The following is a 23,547-nucleotide window of genomic DNA, read 5'->3' as shown; positions in this document are numbered from 1 at the left end:
AGGCGAGAGGCAGTCAAGGTCTTACTGTTAAAATTAAGTTGATGTCAGTGTTAATTTATAATCGATTAATTCCATTCATTTATTCACACTGCTAATTAAACAACTGATTGATTCATAAATTTTTACATGAACTTTCTTCTAGCATGGACGACTCTCATCATCCTACATTTTTAATTAAAAAAAAGAAGCGGTTTGAATATTCTCTTCCAAGTTCTGTGCCAGACTTAAATTGATTCTTGGTTTCTAAACCCCATTTCTTCCAGCTGTGAGATTTCATTTTTGGCTGTTCATTCACTGTTGCTTTTGGCACACGAGTTTCCTTCCAGCTACACTGCACCCTACGATATTTCATGGACTTTACTTTATTCTGATTAAAACCTTTTCCAATCCGTCAGGACGTTTACATGGACAACAATAATCCCATATGAGCCCGATTAAGTCGATACTCGGATTAAGAAACCGGCATGTAAACGGCGATTATTGACGACCTTAATCCGATTAAAGTCACACCCGAAGTAAACACGAATGGAATTAAGACGTGTGGAGTATTCCTGTTTTACTCGCATTATCGACGTGTATTACAGACCTTAATCACACTATTAACGTCGCGTGAGAGTTTTCACCGCATACGCACACGGCAGCGCTCAACCGTCTGACGGCAAAAAAGAGAACACGGCTGCGTCCCAAATCGCGTACTTACCCGCTATAGGCCTGTAGTAGGAGAAATACATGTATCTCGGCTACTATATAGACGGTAAGTATGCGGTTTGAGACGCAGCCCACAGCTTCAAGCAGTCGTCTATTTGCACGTACGGCACGACAAGTAATTAACCGCACTGGAAGCGTTCGTACATTTGTTTATAAAAACACCCAAAACTGTATACGGTCCCATAACGAAGACGAACTGTATGTCGATACGTGAAATTCTGGAGGGACGTCGGACGGCGTGGCGCGGTGACGTAATGACGTGCGCTGTTAATCGATCTATGTTCTATAACGTGTAAAACAGGAACATGAAAGGAATATTCTAGAAGTGACTCATGTAAACACCTTAATCAGAATACTGTCTTATTCAGAATAAGGTCAGTAATTAGATTACCACTGTCCGTGTAAACGTAGTCAGTCACCTAAAATCCTTTTATTATTATTATTATTATTATTATTATTATTATTATTATTATTACTTTAACTAACTTCCAAATTCACATTTCAGTGTGTGTGTGTGTTCATTAACATAATCAATACTGTCACATAAGTGTCCCATCGTTAATCCCGTTCCACTGAACCGCTCAGAATCCACAATACTCCGCGGCTTGCCTTGACACGAGCAACAAGAAATACAGGGATCAAAAATACAAGGGACAGAAGGCTGGTTGTACTTGGAAATGTGTACATAAACACATGATGAAGAAGATTATTACCAACTATATGCGAAAGACCAGTTGAGTGATCGTTTAGTAACAACAAAACTGAAAATCAACATTTAAATATTAAGGCAGACATACGTTCTCCTTTATATGTCCTCATACTGCCGTGTTACCTGAGCGTTTACAAAGGCTCCGAGTACGACCAGACGGTCGACCAGAAATAGCGAAATTTAACAACAAATATTTCAAACATGTCCTTGGTTCAGTGTATAGTTCCTAGATGGTTTGTTTCTTGAGTATTGCACAGGAAACCACTTTATTATTATTATTATTATTATTATTTTCATTCTAAGCAAATAGGAATGGCAGGTCATGGAACTTGAGATAGCACTGTAGCCAGGATACCTTGTACGAAACAGGTAAAATGTTCAACTTCAAACTACAATAAGAAACATTTTATCATATCCTTTTCATACAGGCTGTACTGAATGTTCAACTGTTCCTCGTATGTTCGCTTCCCTTCACCTCCTTATTTTACAAAAATCTTCCAATGTCCGCTGTTAAGGTAAAAACAAACAAACAAACAAAACAAAAAACAAACAGCTGTGAGCTTAGTTTTCCCAGGATCACACCTTGTAGTAAATGTTAGCTGGGCTCTGGGGTGGCATCTCCTGCACTATATAGACAGGATGCCCGTAATCCCCGCTAACTTTTTCGTAATACGGGCAGTAGTTGTTCTCTGTCCGTAAAGGAACGATGATGTCACTGGGTTCAGAGCCACTGCTCCCTACGATCTTAGGACTGGCCAGTGTGCGGAGCGAGAGAGCAGTCGGCCGTGGCTGTGTGGGCTTTTGTTTTTTTTGCTTGCACACTTTGATGAGCAGAACAGTGAGGAGGACAACGAGAGTGAGGATGAGGACACAACCAGCACCAATAGCTAAGAACACAGCAAACGTGGAGCCCAAGATGCCTTCTGTGCTGTCGTTCTTGTTCTCCTGGTTGATGGTATCTATAAAAAAAAAAAATGGAAGACCATAAAGACACTGTAATTTAAATGTCAAAAGACTGTGTGTGTGTGTGTGGGTGGGTTTGATCTAACAGTATCAGCACTGAGTAGTACGCTCGTATTCTAGTATTACACTAGCTTAATAGCTCGTGGAAAGCACGATTATTCTAAAAGGTCTGATTTGAATGGATCTTTCTGAAATTTGGAAGACGGACAGGGTCTTATTCTGACAGGTGCGAGTCGCACATCCAGAGACGTCATTCAACAGCCCGGGTTTTTTTTAAATTTATTTTTTATTTTACATTACCTAAACTGCAATTTGGCAGACGCTCTTATTCAGAGCGACTTACATTTACATATACACCTGAGCAGTTAGTTAACGGTTAAGAGCCTTGCTCAAGCGCCCAGCACTGGCAGCACAGCGGTGCTGTTATTTGAACACCGAGCTACCACTGCCCTTGTGCTGAAACCCGAGGAGACAAGAAGACATTTGGTCCAATGGCTCCAAAGTGTAGATGCCAGATGCCACGGTCTTCACTTAAACCCCACCCTGTTTACTAACCTTAATGGATGCACAGGGCTCTATCTCTGTTTCTATTTGTTCTGGTTCCAGAGGGGATAATAATAATAATAAGAGGAAGAAGAAGAAGAAGAAGAAGAAGAAGAGGAAGAGAATAATAATAAGAAGAAGGGCATACCAGTGTTTCCAGCTTCCAGGGGTCCTTCCTGGTCTGATTTGGCAGGGTTTAAACTGGCATCAGGTTCAGGCACAGAGGATTCCGCCTGCTCTGTGTCTAGCACTGCCATGTTGGGGTCTGTGAGAGAGATAAAGGGAGGAACAACAAAAAGCCTAATGAAATATGCATCCCACACACTTTCATATTACATGGAGAACATGGCCAGATATTAAAATTTCATCTTCCCATCAGCTGCATTTGTTAGGGCGTTCGCTCTTCTTATATATTTCCTACCTTCTGTCAGCTTTTTATTTATTTTTTTTTTCTTGGTAATTAAACAATAACTTCTATAAGAACCACTTGTAAACATGTCATGGTTAACACAACATGGCTGTACAATATTATATATGAATACCATACATCTTCACTGTTTTAAAGCTTGTACATACACATAATAGGACGGATGTCAGATTACTACACTTTAAATGACCAGGTACCTTCATTACCAAGCACACGATCACGTATCTGCAGGATTTTCTATGGACTTCTCTAGATTCTTCCTCCTAAATAAAAGATCACTCATAGCTAGTCAAGTGAAAAGCTTTCATTACCACTCATTTCAAGGGCCCCAGCTGGCTCCCCTCCGGCCGTTCCGTCTTGTGCACATTTCTGTTTTGTAGGTTTCCCAACCTACACCAAACCCTCAATAATGTAAAGCCACTTTTTATACAGGTCCTGGATACTATCCATAGTGGAAAACCCCCCAAAAAGCGAGCAGAGTCGAGTCGAGTCGTGTCGAGCCGTACCGTGCGTTTGAAAAGCGCTATAATTCTGGTGTTCACTTACTTTGGCCGACCTTCATGATGACTTTCATGGACCTCGTTTTGCACACACCTCCTTCTCGGTTCTCCAGACCATCCAGAGACCCATTGGACGTGGCTAGAGATAGGAACACATGACAGAAGGAACACTATATACATAACGACCCACAGCTCTATGAATGTTTTCTTGGCATCACCACAGATGTTAAATTACTGCACTATGTACTATGCGGGGTGTGATATTACTGGCTCAAATTCTGGCAGCAAACTCAATCTCTCGCATTAGTAAATAAATAATACTCGTGAGTAAATATAGCAAGGAGTCTACCCCAGTGCGACAAAATGAAAAATGAATAATCAGTGCAAAATGTTAGGAGCACTTCACAACAAGAGCATAAAAACGCACTATACCTCTACACCAATATTTCCAAAAGATTTTACTATCATTTAAGATCGGTTTTTACAGTAATTGGTCGTTCATGCTCTTACAGTGCTTTATACGGTGCAATAAGGCATACAGATATACACAGACAGTATATTATCAAGGACTAACACAAAACAGGTGAACACAATTAGGCAACAAACAAATGACAGGACAGAGGCAGAGATAGGACTAGAACAAAAAGAAAACCAAATCAAACATGAGCGCATGGTGATCATCATCATGGTAAGCATGATGCAAAAGACAGACTCAATCAAGGTAAGGATAGTTCTGCGTACAGCAGACACAGTGGGGTTAAAAAATGCTATTATGTTCTGCATGTCAAATTCTGAATTAAAAAAAAAAAAAAACAACAACTATTGTACATTACTGTTTTTTTTTTTGTTGTTGTTATTTTGAGAGGAAACCAGCTCACGTATATCCACACAAGATCTGACAGATGTCCGCTGTAAATCCTCTGATTATAAGGCATAACATAAAAGAAGAACGAACTCAATCTATACACAGCCTCACGAGTGGATAAGTATTCGGAGCTAAAGAAAAAATCTTCAGGGCTGAAGCCCCGAACGCCCAGGCCAGGTTACCCCCCCCCCCCCCCTTTGCTGGCTATTGGTTGTCATGGTAACCATATAGCCTCAGAAGCAGGGACGTGCAGAGAGTTCCTCAGGGGCGCAAATGTAAAAAATAAATAAATAAATAAATAAATAAATAAAGGGCTACATCACCAAAGAGCTAATCTGACTACTTTACTAACTTTGATTTAACTCCACGTTCTTATCACGCGATTCGACATTGCAAACAGGTAATGAATATGAGAATGACACTACTAATATCACCGAACGGTATTTTATTTTATTTTTTTTTTACATTTAGAGAAATAATTACAACAACGAAAAAAGGCGACTTTTAATCGGAGAGATATGAATCCGAAGAATCGTTCAAAGAAAATGTAAACATCGCGAAATAAAACCAAACAAACTACACTATTACCATCCACAAATGGAGTGACACGCCCACTCCCTGTATGTCACTTCCTGTAGAAGTCAGTAAAACTATTCACTATTCAATTAAATTTACATTTTTCCCGTAAAATCGCTTTTTAGTCTTTCATGATCTTCGATCACGATTTTTTCACATCACTTAGACTACAGGAATACATTCGTCATATTAGTTAACAAGCTGCACGTGACTATATGTATAAAGTATAACTATAGGCTGTGCGTGATGTTGAAAAGCGGGTTCATTATTATTCTGTGCTGCGACTCTGCAGCTCGTGCTGAAAGGAGCAGGAGCTTTCGGTTTATAGCGTCCGTTGAACGTTCTCCAAATGGTTTCTATTTTTTTTTAAAGCGAAACGACTGTGGAGGCAGTGCTACGGGGGGGGCGAGGGTAATCCGTGTACAGCCGAACAGAACACCGTGTAACACCGACTATCACTCGCTGTAAACATATGATGCCTTTTTTTGCAACTATACGTCTCATATTAGCTCACCCTTTCACTCATTTCGATAAAGAAGCTGTCCGTTGTGTTCGGCATCGTGCCTTTACTGACTATATAACATACATATATTATAACAAGGTTACTCGCATGTCTGGAAACGTAACGAACTTGAGTAGCTGGTACTTACCGACACGTTCCTTCTCGATCGATTTGAAAACTACCGGCGATAAGCGTATAAAATGCTGCTAATACCTTCTTGATGATTTGAATTCAGATGCTTTTTACCTTAATTAATGTTAAGCCCCAGAGCCCCGCCCCTTCTGCACGTCCCTCCTTAGAAGCATATGATGGCAAAGCATTGGAGATATCCTTGATCAATCATTAGAGCTATGGGATAGGAAATAAAAGTGATCTTGTATATTGTTTATTGGTGTGTGAGGGCATGGAGGAAGACTCTGAATTTTAACTGAGCTCCGACAGGAAACGTTCCATTTCATGCTTCTTGGCATGTGTGTGTGTGTGTGTGTGCACGCTGTCTCGCAAGCGCTCTCAAGCAATCTCTCTCTCTCTGGTTACGGGAGTCACTGAAAGCATGAAGGAGCAGGATGATCGTGATTGATGTAATGAGAACCCCCGCTGTAATGGCTGTGTATGTGTTGTTATCGAGCCACTCTTGCGCCGATGGAGAACCTGGGGCAAGCTGCGAATGTATTATTGTTTTCTATGCTTCGTTAATCCTGCAACGATAATCTGAGATCCAAGGAATAGTCATCATTAAAAAGAAATAGAGCAGCGGGTTTTGGAATAGGGAATCCGAGGGCCATGCTAAGATAGAACACCAAGTGAGATCATAGTCGGGACTTCCCAGACGACATGAAGATTTGTTCTTAACCGAGAGTTCTCATCATATTTCATTCCGAATCACCTACAAGATCAAACCTATGAATGAATTTGAAACGGATGAGCCGATCTGGATTTTAATATATGTTGGTCCAAAGGTTTCCCAATAAAAGGTCCAATTCTAGTCATCCCACCCCCCAAAATCACCCCAAGTGTCTTATTATGTGCTGATTTTATAAGTCCATTATATATTTTGGTGACTAGACCAGTCGTAGGGTTTAAAGAGCTTACTCATGCATTTCGAGGATGAGGATGAAATAGCTGTGTCTGGAACGTCCTCATGTAGCCACGGACCGTGTACATAAACATCGAAACAGTCCACGTACTCCCTTTGAATTGAGATGCTGGTTCGGATCTCATCCGTTTTATTTAATAGAGCCCTGACATTTGCGAGCAGTACGCTAGGTAGGGGCGGCCGGGTTGCCCGAGCCTTTAGCCTAGCATGCACCCCACTGCGCTCGCCTCTTCTCCGCTTCCGTCGCACTTCCTGTCGGTTACGGTACGCGATCCAGTCGAGATTGGAGATTAGCCAGGTGAGTAACGCAATCAAAGTCCGGGAGACAGTTCTTGAATTCGTGTTCCAATCTTCAGTAAAGTCTCTCGGTCGTACGTTCTGTGTGCACGGCTTTCCACAAAATGTCAACGTTATCCTTCAAGCTGCGTTAGGGAACGATCCCTACCTAAGCGCAAAAACCAATCACGGTAGCATAATTAGTCCATCCGTCTTAGGAAGAGGATAAATCGCTACACTCTCGACATCGGCGCAGAATTACGCTGTCTCTACATGCACACTGCCGATCTATTTCGAGCACTGGCTTGTTTCGCAGTCACATTTCGTTAAATCCACTCCTCGTTAGGAAGAAGTGCCTACAAGTTCCAGAGGACTCGAGGAGACCATCTGTCCTCCGTGGAGAACGAGTGAGAAAGAGCAAGAGCGAGAAAAAGAGCAGAGGGAGGGGAAGTAAGCTTATTACTCATATCTCACTTGTCTATAGTACGCCAGCACTGAGCGTGGCAAAGTCCACACCAACCCACCGTAGCTCTGTAAGCATAAAGTGGCCGTTGTCGGGTCCTCAATCACGATACACAGGTAGCACACGATACCCTCACTTCTCCCGGTCCCTAGATAAAACCCAGTCACAGCCAAGCCAACGTATACTGACATGAATTATGCATCATTTCATAAAAATGTATGCTTATATCTATGGCTACTTTCTGTACCACGATAGCCAATGGTACGAAGAATATTTGAATGGTAATTCAGCACTGACCCCCAAACTGCCAAAATGCAATCTGTCTGAAAGAAATGTAAACTAAATTCGATGCGCAAACACTATCTCAAGATTGAATTGCAGCCAGGTCAGAAAGGGTCAGAAATTCCGACCAGCATGAGACTAGTACACTATCAGACTTGAAAAACGGCTCATAAAAGTGTGTGTCCAGGTGGGAAAAGCTGGTATCAAACTGACATGGGGTTCTTATTACCGAATCTGAATTCTTCCTGAAGCTTCAGGTTGCTTTTCAAAATGATAAACTAGCCAGACCCTGTATGACAACAGTATGAATCGCAGATTTTCCTTTTATCTTACATGAATTTATAGAATTATTAGACGATGATGAGTCTTTATTAATCACGTATACATTACAGCACAGTGAAATTATTTTCTTCGCATATTAGGAAGTTGGGGTCGGAGCGCAGGGTCGTCCAGGATACCGCGCCCCCTGGAGCAGAGAGAGTTAAGGGCCTTGCTCAAGGGCCCAACAGAGGCAGCTTGGCAGTGCTGGGGTTTGAACCCCCGACCTTCTGATCAGTCACCCAGAGCCTTAACCGCTAAACCACCACTACCTTTACAAACCGCACCTTTAAGGAAAGTCAAGACGAGAAGCCCATAGCAGCGGTTCATTTCGTCGCACCTTTCTACAAACTTGACCATTTTACTGTTCTGCCAAAAACCACGCCCCTTTTTTCTGTTGATTGAATCTACAGAGTATTATCCAATGCAGTTTTTGATGCTGTACAGAGAACCAGAGAGAAAAAAAACAAGGTGGACAGGGGAAAAAAATATATATATATATATATTTTTAAAAAAAAACCTCTTCCAGTACAACTAATCTGGTAGGAAACTGAGAACCCATTTGGCGCAGTATTACCGAATGAGTACGTGACACGTTCAGACAAATCCCAGTGTCGTGACCTTGCTTTCCTCATTAAAGGAAGCACAGAGTGCATCGTTTAAAACTAAACATTACCCGTTTGAAACATCTAATTACGATGCCATTCGATGTACAGAAATGCGACGATTACCTACGTCTTTCGAATGAGAACTGTTTCGCTTCGTAGTACATTTATAAAGTGGGGCCGTAATTTGATTAAAGGTTAACGTGATCAGGAATGTGGTTCAGAGAGACTAAAACCTGGTCATCTAAAATAGGCTCAGCTGCAGTATTCCTCAGGATATTTATTCCTCCTGAGCTTTGTTCTCCAATGTTCATCGGAATCATCCGTGTCCATCCGTTTAAAAAGTTTCCCCAATTGGTGTACGCTACATGTAGCATGCCGCTGCCGCCATCTTGGAACGTTAAAAACACATTTAAAAAGATAGAGCCAGTGAGTTTCTTCTTTTCAAGACTGTGGTAACCAGACCAGTGTATTGCAGTCCTGATGATTCAAACCTTGAGAGTGCAGAGTCTGAAACACATTAACCCAGTCTAGATTACTCAACATGAGATACGGACATAGATGTTCAAGACCTACAGGATTTGAATCAGCGTTTCTGGCTCCGACCGCAACGGACCCTACGGAGAATTGTGAGAACATCTTGGAAAAGATCTCTCTACTCGGAGTCTCTCTACCCACCATCGACATTTCATTTCATCAACAACCGCTGCATCCGTGGTCTTTTTCCAGTTTGGGCGATCCTGTGCCCATGATAGCCTCAGCTCTTGATCTTTGCCCGACACGAAAGGAACCCAATGTGGTCTTCTACTGTTGTAGCTCATCCACCTCAAGGTTTGATGTGCTGTGCAAGCTGATACGCTTCACCACAGTTTATCTGCGTCAATATATCCTCCCCGGTAGCGCGAACCAATCTGGCACGGACGTGTTTACGTCCGAGATGTCAGTCTGGTTCATTCTCGATTTACCGATTGGACGTTGATTACAGATTCCATACCTTTCGAAAAGGTCTACCAATCACCATAAAGAGAAGCCGTGTGTCCAGGCAGGACAAGCCAAGAGCGTGCTATTGAGTAAACATAGCACAAAGCGCACCTGCCCACGCTGCATTCACTCCCAGTGAAGCTGTGCACTTGGGTAGGACTCAAAATGATGCATTAAAAGCCTGTCGTGCAATGAGTGTTAATCTTTCATCACATTAAAACGGCGAGTACATGAACACATAACACACACTGACTGAAGCACAAGCTTCGGGAGCTGTACACAGTGGCTTCAAAGGAGATTTTCAGGCATGCAAAGCACTTTTGGAGGATTTCACTGCAACCCTTTCCCAAACAATGAGCATTTTTGTTAAAAAAATAAATAATAAATAAATAGCAGAAGAAATATGAGCAAGATTGGTAGATGTTACTTAGTTTCATACTTATTCGAAATCAGTGGCAAAGAAGGGAGAAAGAGACAGAGAAAGAAAGAGACATTAAGATCTTAGATCTTTAAAACATATTTTATCCTCAGAATTCAATACTTTTTTTTTTAAAATATTAAATAGGCTAATTCTTGTTGTGCCCCCTCCTCCAAGCTACTTAAGGCTGCGATTGCGTACAAGGACAATTATGCAAAAAGATCATTTACATACAGTATGTTAATCTCTGTGTAAAAAAAAATAAATAAATCCCAGTTTCTCTGAATCTGTAACTTTGGTATCAGAGCATGCTTCATCGTTGGAAGCTACTCAAATGAAAGAGAGAAGAAAAAATTAGGGAAATTAGGGAAATGGGACAGTACTGTATTATTCCCTTCCCTCTGAAGAAACGTTAACAGTACATTAATGGAAATCTGGACATGAAACGAGCGTTCCAGAGATTATACATTAAAATCATACAGATGTAATGAACAAATGCTTGGCTTACATGTGATGAAGTAATCTTTGTTCCTAATGAACTCCAGACCCATGTAGTTGGGGCTGAATTCCTGGAACTTGATGGTGAACTTGATGTCCATTTGAGGTTTATTACAGGTGACCAACACATACGGGTCTAGCACAGTCCTGCAGGATCCTGCTTGTTCTTTCTTCACAAGATAGAGCTTGTAATACTCATACAGCTGACCTGATTCTGCCTTAGGACAGATAATATCCACCTTGTCTCCAATATCAGGATAGATCACCAGGCCTTTGCCACTCTGGAACCTGGATTACAAAGAGAGATGATTATGAGCAGGTTATGAATTTCCCCAACATATGAACGGATATTCTATACACATGGGTACATTGTAAAGGCCCTTGCAGCCTGTGGATGGGTCCGGAGTCCTCCTGGACCACTCGCATTAGGACAGAAACGTTTAAACACGAGAACAGTGATCAGTCGTAATTTTAGATTGATTTGCAGTGACGCTTCCTTCTAAGGAGACCAAAACCATGACGTGAAAACGTTCTCTAAGGAATAATAGCGCTATTAGACCCCCTTAGTTTATGGGTAAAGCATTCAGGAATGTACCATTCTCTTGGTATAGCAATACGTTGACGTACTCGCCCACTCGTCCGGAATATGGTGAAGGATCATTCAGCAAATGTCAGCCTATGTTCTTGCATATCTGAATTCAAAATGTTTGTAACCTGACAATAATAATCCTCTCGACGTGGTTGTGGACAGAATGTTCTTGCTGACATTTTTATGCCCATAATTTTACAACTTTCCTACAGATCTGCATGCGTGCCACTGCGGCCATCTGTACCACAATAAATGCACCCTCTTTCAAAGTCACCTAGACTTTTTCTTCTTGCCAAGTTCATCCAAAATTGAGGTCAACTGCACCTGCTCTGTATTGTTATACATGCCATGTAGCATGGTAGGATGTTAACTGCATCGTGCGGTCCACCTGTATGAAAGCTTCTGCACTTGTTCGACTTCCATCTATTCAGTCTTAACAGAGAAACTCACAGTAGTGGGATTAAATTTTCCCCCTTGTAGTGTTACTGAAGTATGTTGTATTATATCATATCAGGAATGTTATTCCGTTCAACACGGTCCTCGTTTGTTGCCTCTCGTTCATTTTATTCTCCTGGAGTGATCTCTGTTGGTCAACCGCTCCTCCAGAGGGGAACGATGGTCTTGAATTTCCTTCATTCGTACACAATGTGTCTGACTGTAGATCGGTGGAGTCCAGATTCTTTAGAGATGGTTTCGTAACCCTTTCCAGCCTGATTCCAGCATCGACAACTGTTTTTCCAAGGTCCTCGGAAATCGCCTTTGTTCGGGCCACGACACACGACACACGTCACGTGTTGTGAAGATCAGACTTCTTTGTGAACATCGATCGCCTGTTCTCACACCCGAGCGTCGTCCCTGAGCGTTGATGACTCTAATTTCACCTTCAAATGAACTGCTAGGGGTTGACATACTTTTACACTCAAAGATGTGTCATATTGGATCTTTTTCCTTAATAAATAAATAAATAACCAAGTATAATGTTATTCTCTTGTTCGTTTCATTGGGTTTTCGTTGTCCACTTTAAAGACTTGAGTGAAAATCTGACGATGTTTTCGGTCATATTTACGCAGATATATATATTAAAAAAAAAAATTAAAGCGTTCACAAACTTCAAGCACTACTGTATATTTAGCCTTTAAAAAAAAAAGTACCTAGAGTTAACCATAAGAAGTGTGCTCTTGTCTACTGTTTCCATATGAAAGAGCTCCCTGGCACCCGATCGCTTTTTGAATCGGAGTGGTTTTTGGATTGTGCCGGCCCAGCTTGGCTGCCATGAGCACCATGCCTGCAGAGGGGATCTTTACACACCATGGAGAGCCATCTGGGGCCATGTTTTCTACCTTGACAGAGGGCAGTCGGCTTGGCTGTGGCCACTTGGGCAGGAGAAACAACGGGGTAAAGAGAAAGAGGTTTCCATGTCAGGCGTCTGTCTGGTTGCAAGCTTCTAAATCTTAACCAAACCTGACCTGTATTCTCCTTCAAGTTAGCATCGGTTTCTCTTCTTGCTACACGTAGTACACGTATGCGGAATATTAATCAGACTCGAGGTGTCTCGTTACATACAGTATTGTGCAATCATCACTGAGTACTGAAGAAACGCAACACAGAATTTTGCTCTATTCCTTGCTACTGACTGTACAGTGGGACAGTTTTCACTCACATGCCACACAGTGCTGAGAATCATGTGTAGGGGGATTCTTCAGCCTGTCTGTCTGCTATGACATCTTCATGGCATGCGGATATCTGATGTAATCTGAACAGGGAGGTTAAAAAAAAAAGTAATAATAAAAATAAAACACCTTCTGTTAGTGCATTTCAGGTCTATTATTTGCTAAAATAATAATAATGGGTTACCTTGTTAATATCAAATTGACTTTTCTTTTGTTTTTTAAAAAAAAAAAAAAATCTCATGATTCTTAATAAAAGGAGGTTAAACTTGCAATATGTTTTAAGATTTTTTTTTGTATTAATGTGTAAAACTGGTTGATTTGTCAATTGTGATTTTGAGATATATATATATATACACATACACACCTATAAGTCAGTGTTGGATCCTTAGTTTCTGAACCTCAGATAAATGACGACAAGGGAAAGAAAACATAAATGTTTAAGAAATACGGCGAAACGCATACATCATCTATTTCAGTGATAGGAATTTATTTGAGGAGTTACTGAACATCTATATCCATATATAAATTTCTATATTTCTGCATAAATATGACCTAAAACATCATCGCATTTTCGCAAAAGTCCTCAAAGTGCACAAAGAGAACCCAATTAAACAAATGAGATAAAAACAATTATACTTGGTCATTTATTTATTAAGGAAAATGATCCAGTGTTACATATCTGTGAGTGGCAAAAGTATGTGAACCTTTGATTTCAGCATCTGATACAACACCCTTGTGCAAAAAAAAAAGGTGAAACTAAGCGTTTCTGGTAACTGTTTATATTACATTATGTTCTATGATTTTATATGATATTTATATATAAGATATCAATCTCCCTGTTTCTAGCTTATCCCCAAAAAGTTCACTGCAGCAAAAGTAAACAAGCAAATAATGGCATTTTCCTTATTTTTATATGCAATGTAGTTTATCGCTTATATTCAGCCTGGACACTTCAGAAAAGTCTTCATGCATTCAAATTAAGATTTAAAAGGGAAAAGGCGTTCCCGTAAAATGTCAAACCATACATAAAGGAGAAATAACGCTTCAGACGTCCAAGACGTCTCGTCTTCCGTGATGATGAAGCGGGTTTAATGTTATCCAGCCGCATTATTCTACAGTCTAGTACAGAGCTCAAATGATGATGATTGAGGGTGCATTGAATTTAGTCGGTGATCCGGCTTTCTCATGCACCGAGCAGCACACCTTTGCATACAGCGGGCACGGGCACACCAAAACAAAAAGAGCCATATAATATATGGGGGCATTTATGATATACAGCCCTACAATTTCAGAAGCTAGAGAAGCCAACCCCAGAGCCTCGTCTCTCTAATTGCCGACTTTCATTCACTTGAATGTCAAAAACGTTGCACACACACACAATAAAAGCACAAAAAAAAGCTGGAAAAACGGGCAAATTTGCAATTCTAATCATCCCCTCAACAATTCTGGACAGCCAAGAAACAGGCAGCATTCTCCTCTGGGATATCATTTGCCTGACTAGAAAATAATGATGTGCCATCATTGCCATGGATACCACCCAAAAGAAAAGAATTGAGAGGATATTAATACAAAAGCTCAGCACACAAAATGAATTAGTGTAGAGATCAGGCGGATAGGAGGTTAATGAGTCTTCTAGCTTTTCTAAGAGAGCTCGTATTTCCCTACAGCTTGCAATCTAACACCTGGGGATGAGCATGTTTTAGCGGGTCCCTCCGTCAACCATTTCCAGCTCTTCGCCAGACTACATGGGCAGACCCACAGCTCTTGGAGGGACGGTCTTCCAAATATTGAATTAATTGAGAATATTACCTGTAAAGCCAACAAACTCAGTTTCTGAAGGTAAATCACAGGGATGTTATAGACAAGGCCATCTGTTACATTCTACGCCATTTGAATTATATTTACATTAGTGGAATTTGACAGACACCAACATCCGTTCGTCTTATGGCAGTGCTGGGATTTAAACTCACAACCTTCTGATCAGAAGGCCAAGATTTTAACCACTGTAACACTACAAATGATTGGTAATATCAGTGAGGTCAAACCAACAGGAAAACATTCTTGCACTAGCATGATGGTCTTATGGGGAAAACAGAACTCCTGAACAATATTACGTTTGTGTGATTGGACAAGAACGGAGGCAGCGATCCGATTGCATCCGTCTTCTGTGACAGGTGTCTTATTTGTTGTGAGCCCCAGAATATGACTCAGACATGACAACGAAAATACATTTCTATATGTCTTCAGCTCCCTGTGGCTACAGTCATGGCCAAGGTCATGGCCCTAGGAAAATGAGCTACAAAGCAGTTCGAAATTTTTGGGAAAAGTAATTACCCTTTTGCACAATAGGGACAATGCTTCAGGTCGTGTTATCATGTTAGCAGTTTGTATATTATATGCAGTGCTGTGAGAAAGTATTTGCCCCATCTAAACTAAATAGTTTTAGATCTTCAAATGAAATACAACATAAAGCAAAGGCAACCCGAGTTGACACACAATACAGGTTTGTTTGTTTTTTTATTGAAGTAAAAAAAAAGTGATCCAACACCTGATCCAAAAACTAACTGCCCCCTTAAACTTAAAATCTGGTTGTGCCACCTCTGTCAGTAATAAGTGCAACCAAACGCTTCCGATAACTGGAGCTCAGTCTTTCACAGCACTGTGGTGGAACTTTGGCCCGCTCTTCTTTGCAGGACTGCTTTAGTTCAACCACACTGGAGGGTTTTCGAGGGTTAAACTGCCCGTTTTAGGTCGTGCCACATCATCTCAATGGGTTTAAGTCAGGACTTTGACTAGGCCACTCCAAAACTTTTAAGCATTCAGAGATGGATTTATTTCTATGTTTTGGATCGTTGTCTTGCTGCATAATCCAGTCACGCTTGAGTTTCAACTTACGGACTGTAGATCGGACATTCTCCTTTAGGATTTTCTGGTAGAAAACAGAATTCATGTTTACTTCAATTACTGTAAGTTGCCCAGAACCTGAATCAGCAAAGCGTCCCCACACCATCACACTACCACCACCATGCTCGACCGTAGGTAAGGGAATTCGCTGTTTGTTTTACGCCAGATGTAACGGGACCCCTGTCTTCCAAACAGTTCCATTTTCGACTCATCAGTCCACAGAACATTCTCCCAAAAGGTTTGAGGACCATCAAGGTGTGTTTTGGCAAAATTCAGACGAGCCTTAATGTTCTTCTGGGTCAGCAGTGGTTTTCACCTCACCACTCTTCCATGGAGGCCATTTTTGCCCGGTGTCTTTCCGATAGTGGCGTCATGAACAGTGACCTTTCTTATGTCTTTGGCTCTTTTGTGACGTCCTGGATGAGTAGTTGATCTTGGAGGAATTTTGGAAGGCCGGCCACTTCTGGGAAGCTTCATTACTGTGCCGAGTTTTTCCATTTGGAGTTAACGGCTCTCACTGTGGTCCTTTGGAGCCTTTGAAATAGCTTTGTAACCCTTCCAATACTGATCACCACCTTCATCATCATTTCTGGATTTTTTTTCAACTTTGCCATAGTGTGATACTGATTAAGACCTTTTGACCAACTTCATGCTGTTGAAAAAGTTCTATGTAAGTGTTGATGTGATCGAACAGGGTTTGCAGTAATCAGGCCTGGTTGCGTCTAGTCCAGCTGAACCCCATTATGAACGCAGTTTCATATATTTGGGGAATTAGTAACTACAGGGACAAATATATTTTCACACAGGCCCAGTTGGTATTGGAGAACATTTTTGCTTCAATGAATAACATTATCATTTAAAAACTGTAATTTGGTATGGATGTGTGGAAGACAATTGTCTGCAAAATACTTCCATACCCATGGGACTACTGAGATATGTTTTATAATAAATATTGAGTATTGCAAGCGTCCATTTGGTGCAGTGACACATTATCAGCCAGAGAGCCAGCATCATATCATCTATTCAATTAGCTCTGCCCCCAGAAATGGGTTCTAATGGTTTTTGAAATGCCTGTCACATCCATCTGTTCCATGGCCCCTTCGACTCGGAGCCATGCCATAGCACAATGATCTCATGACACTGGTCCTTCTCGGATCTTTTCAAATCTCAAACAAACTCCCCCCCCCTCACTTTCCTCTTTCCTCTTTCCCCATACTCCCTTTCTTCTTTTGCTGTCCCTTCCACCCCTCGCACCTAACACTCGGAAATAATTCGTTGCTTGAGTTTGAAGGAGTGAGTTGACGGGCTGTGCTATCCAACATCGAGACTCAGTTTAGCACTGTCACCAGTTCCCATTCTTCACCAGGCCTCCAATTTTCACTGTCAGCATTGAAGGCAGTTGCTGTGAATGAAATTCACCGTGGGGGGTGGGGGTGGGGGGGACGGGTATCTTTATTTTTATATTTTACTTTAAAACTTTATATGAACACAAACCAATTCCTCTTGCTGAGAAAAATGCATGGAGATTATATCGCCTTGGAAAAGCTCTAATGATGACCATTATTAAGACACAACTGTGCAAGATATCTCTTTAAACCCTACGTGGACCAGTTGCTTCTCATACAGCAGCTCATCTGTTTCTCATACAATGACGAGTTTCAGCTGGGCATTTTTCCTGGCCTAAGGAAATCTGAGAAAGCTCCTAGTTCCCGCTCTTTGTAATGGAGATCCACAGTACACTGCAAACGTTTTAAACACCCGAGATTTTTTCTTAAATATATAAACTGTCTCTTACTACTTTTTGCAGGACTTTTTTATGCCTACTTCATCAGTTGTCAACAGAAAAGAAAAAGAACAGATTTCCAAAAATTTCAATGTTACAATTTTATAGACTTGATAAATAATAATAATAATAATAATAAATCAAGATTGTCTGGGATTTTAAACAAAAAGCAAATTATTATTTGATTTTAGTGGTTGTTTAACTGTTTAGTGCTCATTATAATAATTAGTTTAATATCTAAATACTTATAATAATAAATTCATTTTCACCTTACAGAATTTCCTTAGATGTGCCTAAGAGAGACATGAGGTATGATGGTGACATGAGGGTTAAAAGAGTGATACATGAGGAGTGAGACATAAATTAGCATTAGGGTTAAATGAGTGATACATGAGGAGTGAGACATCAATTAGGATTAGGGTTAAAATAATGATATGAGGAGTGAGAAATTAGGGTTAGGGTTAAAAGAGCGATACATGAGGAGTGAGACATAAATTAGGGTTAGGGTTAAAAGAGTGATATATGAGGAGTGAGGCATCAATTAGGATTAGGGTTAAAAGAGTGATACATAAGGAGTGAGACATAAATTAGGGTTAGGGTTAAAAGAGTGATACATGAGGCGTGAGACATAAATTAGGGTTAGGGTTAGGGTTAAAAGAGTGATACATGAGGCGTGAGACATAAATTAGGGTTAGGGTTAAAAGAGTGATATATGAGGAGTGAGACGTCAATTAGGATTAGGGTTAAAATAGTGATACATGAGGAGTGAGACAAATTAGGGTTAGGGTTAAAAGAGTGATACATGAGGAGTGAGATAAATTATGGTTAGGGTTAAAAGAGCGATACATGAGGAGTGAGACATAAATTAGGATTAGGGTTAAAATAATGATACATGAGGAGTGAGACATCAATTAGGGTTAGGGTTAAAAGAGCGATACATGAGGAGTGAGACAAATTAGGGTTAGGGTTAAAAGAGCGATACATGAGGAGTGAGACATAAATTAGTGTTAGGGTTAAAAGAGCGATACATGAGGAGTGAGACATCAATTAGGATTAGGGTTAAAAGAGCGATATATGAGGAGTGAGACATAAATTAGGGTTAGGGTTAAATGAGCGATACATGAGGAGTGAGACATCAATTAGTGTTAGGGTTAAAAGAGCGATACATGAGGAGTGAGATAAATTAGGGTTAGGGTTAAAAGAGCGATACATGAGGAGTGAGATAAATTAGGGTTAGGGTTAAAAGAGCGATACATGAGGAGTGAGATAAATTAGGGTTAGGGTTAAAAGAGCGATACATGAGGAGTGAGACATAAATTAGGGTTAGGGTTAAATGAGTGATACATGAGGAGTGAGACATCAATTAGTGTTAGGATTAAAAGTTTTTACTTAAGAATTTTGCACAGTACTGTACATCAATAGGATCAAAGCCTACTGTAGGTTAGGGAGGAAGGGGATCATGGGAGTCTTCCTGGGACGCTTTCATGATTAGAACTGAGAACGATCACAGAAATGCCTCGGCTGATGTCAGACTAGCGCTCACCAACGGACTATAAACCTACAGACCACTCAGGAACTCACAATTTACCGCTGCGCATGACTCTGAAGCTAAACTGGGAAAAAGTAAAAGGAGCGTACTGGAGACCTTCGAGCAGAGGAAACAAAGTCGCTGGAGCAGACGTGGCAGTTTCTGTGCAAATACAAAGATGCTTTACATCTGTTTGCTGGGCTTGTTTGCAGACTGGCCTGGATAAATATTGGGATACAGAGCTGCCATCAAATATGTCACAGATGTGAAGAGCGCTCTAAAAAGAAGTCACTGAGTCTCCGAACTGGTTTGGTATTTTTCATTCCCGCGCTTTTGTTGTTAAGACGGATGAAATCTCAGATTTAACGTGTGAACGTATTCCAACTTTCACACACTCAGCAGCACAAATTTATTTATTTATTTATTTTTGACAAAAAGACAGTTACCTCAACTTTAGGGTACAAATATCAAATAAAAATCCAAAGCCACAGGTGTACATGAACTCAAACGGGACGATCATACTCACAATCTTCGCACTGATAATTAATCTCCGTAATTAACGTCCCGTTATCGTTCCCAGCACGGAAAAGAATGAACTTAATCAGCTGAATTACATCATTATTGTTTTTTTTTTTAAAGAAAATTATTGGCAAAACCAGCAGTGGTCTCCAAAGATCCTTTATTCCTAGGCTATCTGCATTTGTCGACCAGCTATACAAGTACGCTGGCCACCAAAACTAACTTCTGCTGAATAATTTATTCTTTCCGGTCACTATACACACACAATATTTCACACTTTACCTTTCGGTAGCGCTTGATTTATTTCCAGAGTCTTAGTGAGCCCACAGCTGAACACATCCATTTTTAATCAGCTGGTGGCTTGGAGTAGAATATTTATACTTATCAGTACGTCTGAACGAATGGAAATTGCTAAAGAGAACGGATCGTTATTAGTTTGTGTTACTATCTAAATGAATTATCTTCAGCTAAACGTGAATATCCAAGGAATTAACGGTGGATTAGTGGTTCGCCTCACACCTCCAGGGTTGGGGGTTCGATTCCCGCTGTGTGTGTGTGTGTGTGTGTGCGGAGTTTGCATGTTCTCCCCGTGCTGCAAGGGTTTCCTCCGGGTACTCCGGTTTCCTCCCCCAGTCCGAAGACATGCACGGTAGTCTGATAAGCATGTCCAAAGTGTCCACGGTGTGTGAAAGTGTGTGTGTGAGTGTGACCCTGCAATGCATTTTCACCCCGTCCAGGGTGTCCCCCGCCTTGTGTCCCATTAGAGTGAATTTCAATGGGATTTATTTCAATCATCCATCCATCCATTTTCTACACCACGTATCCTACTGACAACCCGGCGCCTGTACCAGTAGGATGAGCGGTATAGAATAAACGTATGGACGGATTATTTCAATAAATCACATTGAAATTCACTTTAACTACACTAACAGGTAAGAAGCTAAAACGACTCTTCTGTTGTAGTAAGGGAAGTGTATCTTCACGTATTGACAATTTCTGACTCTACAGGCAACTCCTTGCTGGGGAAGAAAACAAAAACTACAAATACCATTACAAACCATTAAAACCATTACATTATCATTATTGGACTCTGTTAGTGATAATTCAACAGTATATGTTTGGATTTCATTTTTTTTTTTTTTAAAGAAAACGTTTCTAACTAAAAGGTGGAGGTGTGCTTCAATCGTTGCAATGATACTTAGTGCATATATCTAGTTTTGGGATTTCCAAGCTAAGAACTAGCTCATGTCAGAACCTGTATTAACAAGAGGACAGGAAAAATGGAAAAGCAAATACTTACTTGGGATTTTGCGAGCTCCAAATGATGGTGTCCAAGGATTTAGCTAAGGGTAATGTGAACCTGCATGCGATTATACAAATCCAGATGTTAAATGAACCGCAAGCACCAGCCATTGCCACTGCTACCCGAGATGACACTCAAATGGGATTATTATTATTATTATTATTATTATTATTATTTGCGCTGGTTATCATTATGGAGCATGATGGGCTCGTATCCCTCTAAGCAGTTTTACAGAACAAGTCTTTGTCTTGACCGCATAAAGAGTTTAGATTGGGTAGACCTCGTGACCAAATGGTAATAGTTTGGAGAGTCCATTAAAACCGTGGGTTCACGCTGAGAAATTTTTGTCGTTGCATTAAAAAAAAAAAAAAGGTGCTTCAGATCGTTAGCGTTTTAAAAGCCTGCTTTGGACAGAGCCCGTGCAGCCAAGGCGGAATATCCGCGGTGTCGCTGTCGCTCGGGACAGAAACTGGACTTCTGCCTGTCGCTGTGATGCATCACGCACGAGCCGCGGTTTTGTGCATCTGTCCGCGTGCATTTTATGTCTCCCCGCGGGTCTTGGTCTGGTTTACAGCGCGATTCTTTCATTCAAAAGTTCTGCTTTCCATCGTTCATGACACACTGCAAACACGGGAGTCTATTCTCAGAGGTGGAAACTGCGATTCGCCGTGCAGGACGCAGTGGACACTGGAGCGGTTGCGCGCGTGCCGCTTTCTGAACGTGTGAGGTCGTGCAGGAGGCCGCTCGTGCAGACTGGGACAACCCATTCACGCATCATAGCCAATCAGAGCACAGATCCAACTTTGTGGGGGGTTTTCCCCCTCATGTTCCGTTATTTCTGGGTAAATATGTAACGCTGGTGGCTGTGAAAGGTTTTCTCTTTTAACTGGTTGTTTAGTTGGTGTTGTTTGTAAGTCAGCGTATGTTGGGGAAGGTTGAATACAGTCTGCTCAAAATGTCGCAAGATTTGTCGTTAGGCAAAGGTGTCTAAACATTCAATCTAAATATAAAGCTAGTACGGAAGCCCTAAGCGGCCATGCGTTATTTATGTATTTATTTATTTATTCATTTATTTTCTGACGTTTTCTCGTGATCTAGACTTAATTTTCCTGTGTAATCGACATCCATCGTCCCGAAGTCAATGGGTTTTGTTTTGGTTTTTCGTTAAACGCCTGAAATAAGGTCTGATTAACACAAGCTCAAGATATGTTCACGTTTTATACTACGCCATAAAATACATCATTAACAATCCACTCAGGATTTTTGATTGTATTTTTTTTTTTTAATTATAAAATGAAATAAAAAGCTTTTACGTGTCTTGAAAAAGACGGTTGCTAACAAGTGGTTAAATGGTACTACAGAGGTTGTCGCGGACATTAAACGTCATCACGCCGAATAGGAAATCTCCTCTATTACAGCCTCGTTGTGTTTATACTCGCGCGTTTGCGTTAGCAACTCAAACTTTCCAACTTTTAGATTGATCGATTTATAGTATTTTCCAATTGTATTGTTTTGTTGTTTTTTAAATAAAGTTTGAAAGAGTTGTCGGAAGCGTAGTGGTGGTGACGTTAAAGCCATGCGACCGTGTTGTAGTTCGTTTATAGCCTCACGCTAGCTTTTTTTTTTTTTTTTTTACTTCTGGCGAGTGTATCTAGGCTTCAAAATCTTATGAATCTTATCTTAATGAACGAAACGTGTAAGAATCATACACTTTTGTTGGTCACAGAGTTTATTTTCTGCAATAATCCAGAAGCTAATGGAAAAATCCTATTGGCTTTTTGTCGAGGGAACGAGGACGATGCTAACTTCTAGGGTCGCCTACAAAAATACCTCATCCCTGCAGGATTGATGACTTCCAGATTAATGTCCGACACTTGAGAATGGGACACACACCCCTCTCTCTCTTAATTCGGAGATAAAGTCCATCTCTACAGCGGGGAATTATTACGTTTATGATGGAAAAGATGCCAACGTGCATGTAACACCAATTCCATTCACAAAGCGCGAGATTTTCTCGCAATAAAATTACGTAACAACAAAAATAAAATTTAGAATGCATGGCCGCTTAGGGCTTCCGTAAGCTAGCGACAAAATAACCACAAGCAAACTGTCCTCGAACATTTCGACCGTTTATCATAATTCTGTAGCGTCTGCTGCCCACACTCCAGTCCAGTAGGTGGCGGTAATGCACCTTAAGTTGGTTTGCCAACCGCCATTAAAGCCAAAAGAAGAAGAAGCATTCCGTAAGGTCAGGTCACATGACAAAATTAGGCGGAAGTGTTCATGACAACTGGGAACTCGGAATTTTCCGACTTCCCACATTAACGCGTTCACAACAACGCAGCCGTGTGAAGTCGTACACAAGAACGAGCGCTCACTGTAAGTTGTCTGTATTTTCCTGTCAACAGCGCCGAAAATTACGTCAAAAGAGCAGTTTGATATAAAATATCCTACAGAAAGCGATGTAACATCCCAAATATCAAAGAACCACCCACTATTTGACGATTTCAAATATAAACAG

At 40.9% G+C, this 23,547-nt stretch overlaps 1 protein-coding gene across 1 annotated transcript; it reads right to left on the bottom strand.

The window, feature by feature from the left end:
- Positions 1 to 1,785: 1,785 nt before the first annotated feature.
- efnb1 (ephrin-B1) lies at positions 1,786 to 21,182 on the bottom strand. Its single transcript, XM_053630623.1, has 5 exons — positions 21,024 to 21,182; positions 10,741 to 11,018; positions 3,897 to 3,989; positions 3,072 to 3,188; positions 1,786 to 2,376 (listed from the first exon to the last, which is right to left on the bottom strand). Exons 1-5 carry the CDS (start codon positions 21,134 to 21,136, stop codon positions 1,994 to 1,996), a joined length of 984 nt encoding a protein of 327 aa, XP_053486598.1. The 5' UTR covers positions 21,137 to 21,182; the 3' UTR covers positions 1,786 to 1,993.
- Positions 21,183 to 23,547: the final 2,365 nt, after the last annotated feature.

Source organism: Ictalurus furcatus, chromosome 8 (genome assembly GCF_023375685.1).
Source record: "Ictalurus furcatus strain D&B chromosome 8, Billie_1.0, whole genome shotgun sequence".
Classification (NCBI taxonomy): domain Eukaryota; kingdom Metazoa; phylum Chordata; class Actinopteri; order Siluriformes; family Ictaluridae; genus Ictalurus; species Ictalurus furcatus.
The sequence above is the reverse complement of the archived record's forward strand: the minus strand, read 5'-3'. Positions and strand labels throughout refer to the sequence as shown.

Excerpts from the sequence above, each read along its gene's own strand:
- efnb1 (XM_053630623.1), bottom strand. The coding sequence starts at position 21,136 with ATGGCTGGTGCTTGCGGTTCATTTAACATCTGGATTTGTATAATCGCA. Across the intron at positions 11,019-21,023 it reads TGGAGCTCGCAAAATCCCAA|GTTCCAGAGTGGCAAAGGCC; the intron begins GTAAGTATTTGC and ends TTTGTAATCCAG. Across the intron at positions 3,189-3,896 it reads CATCATGAAGGTCGGCCAAA|ACCCCAACATGGCAGTGCTA; the intron begins GTAAGTGAACAC and ends TCTCTCTCACAG.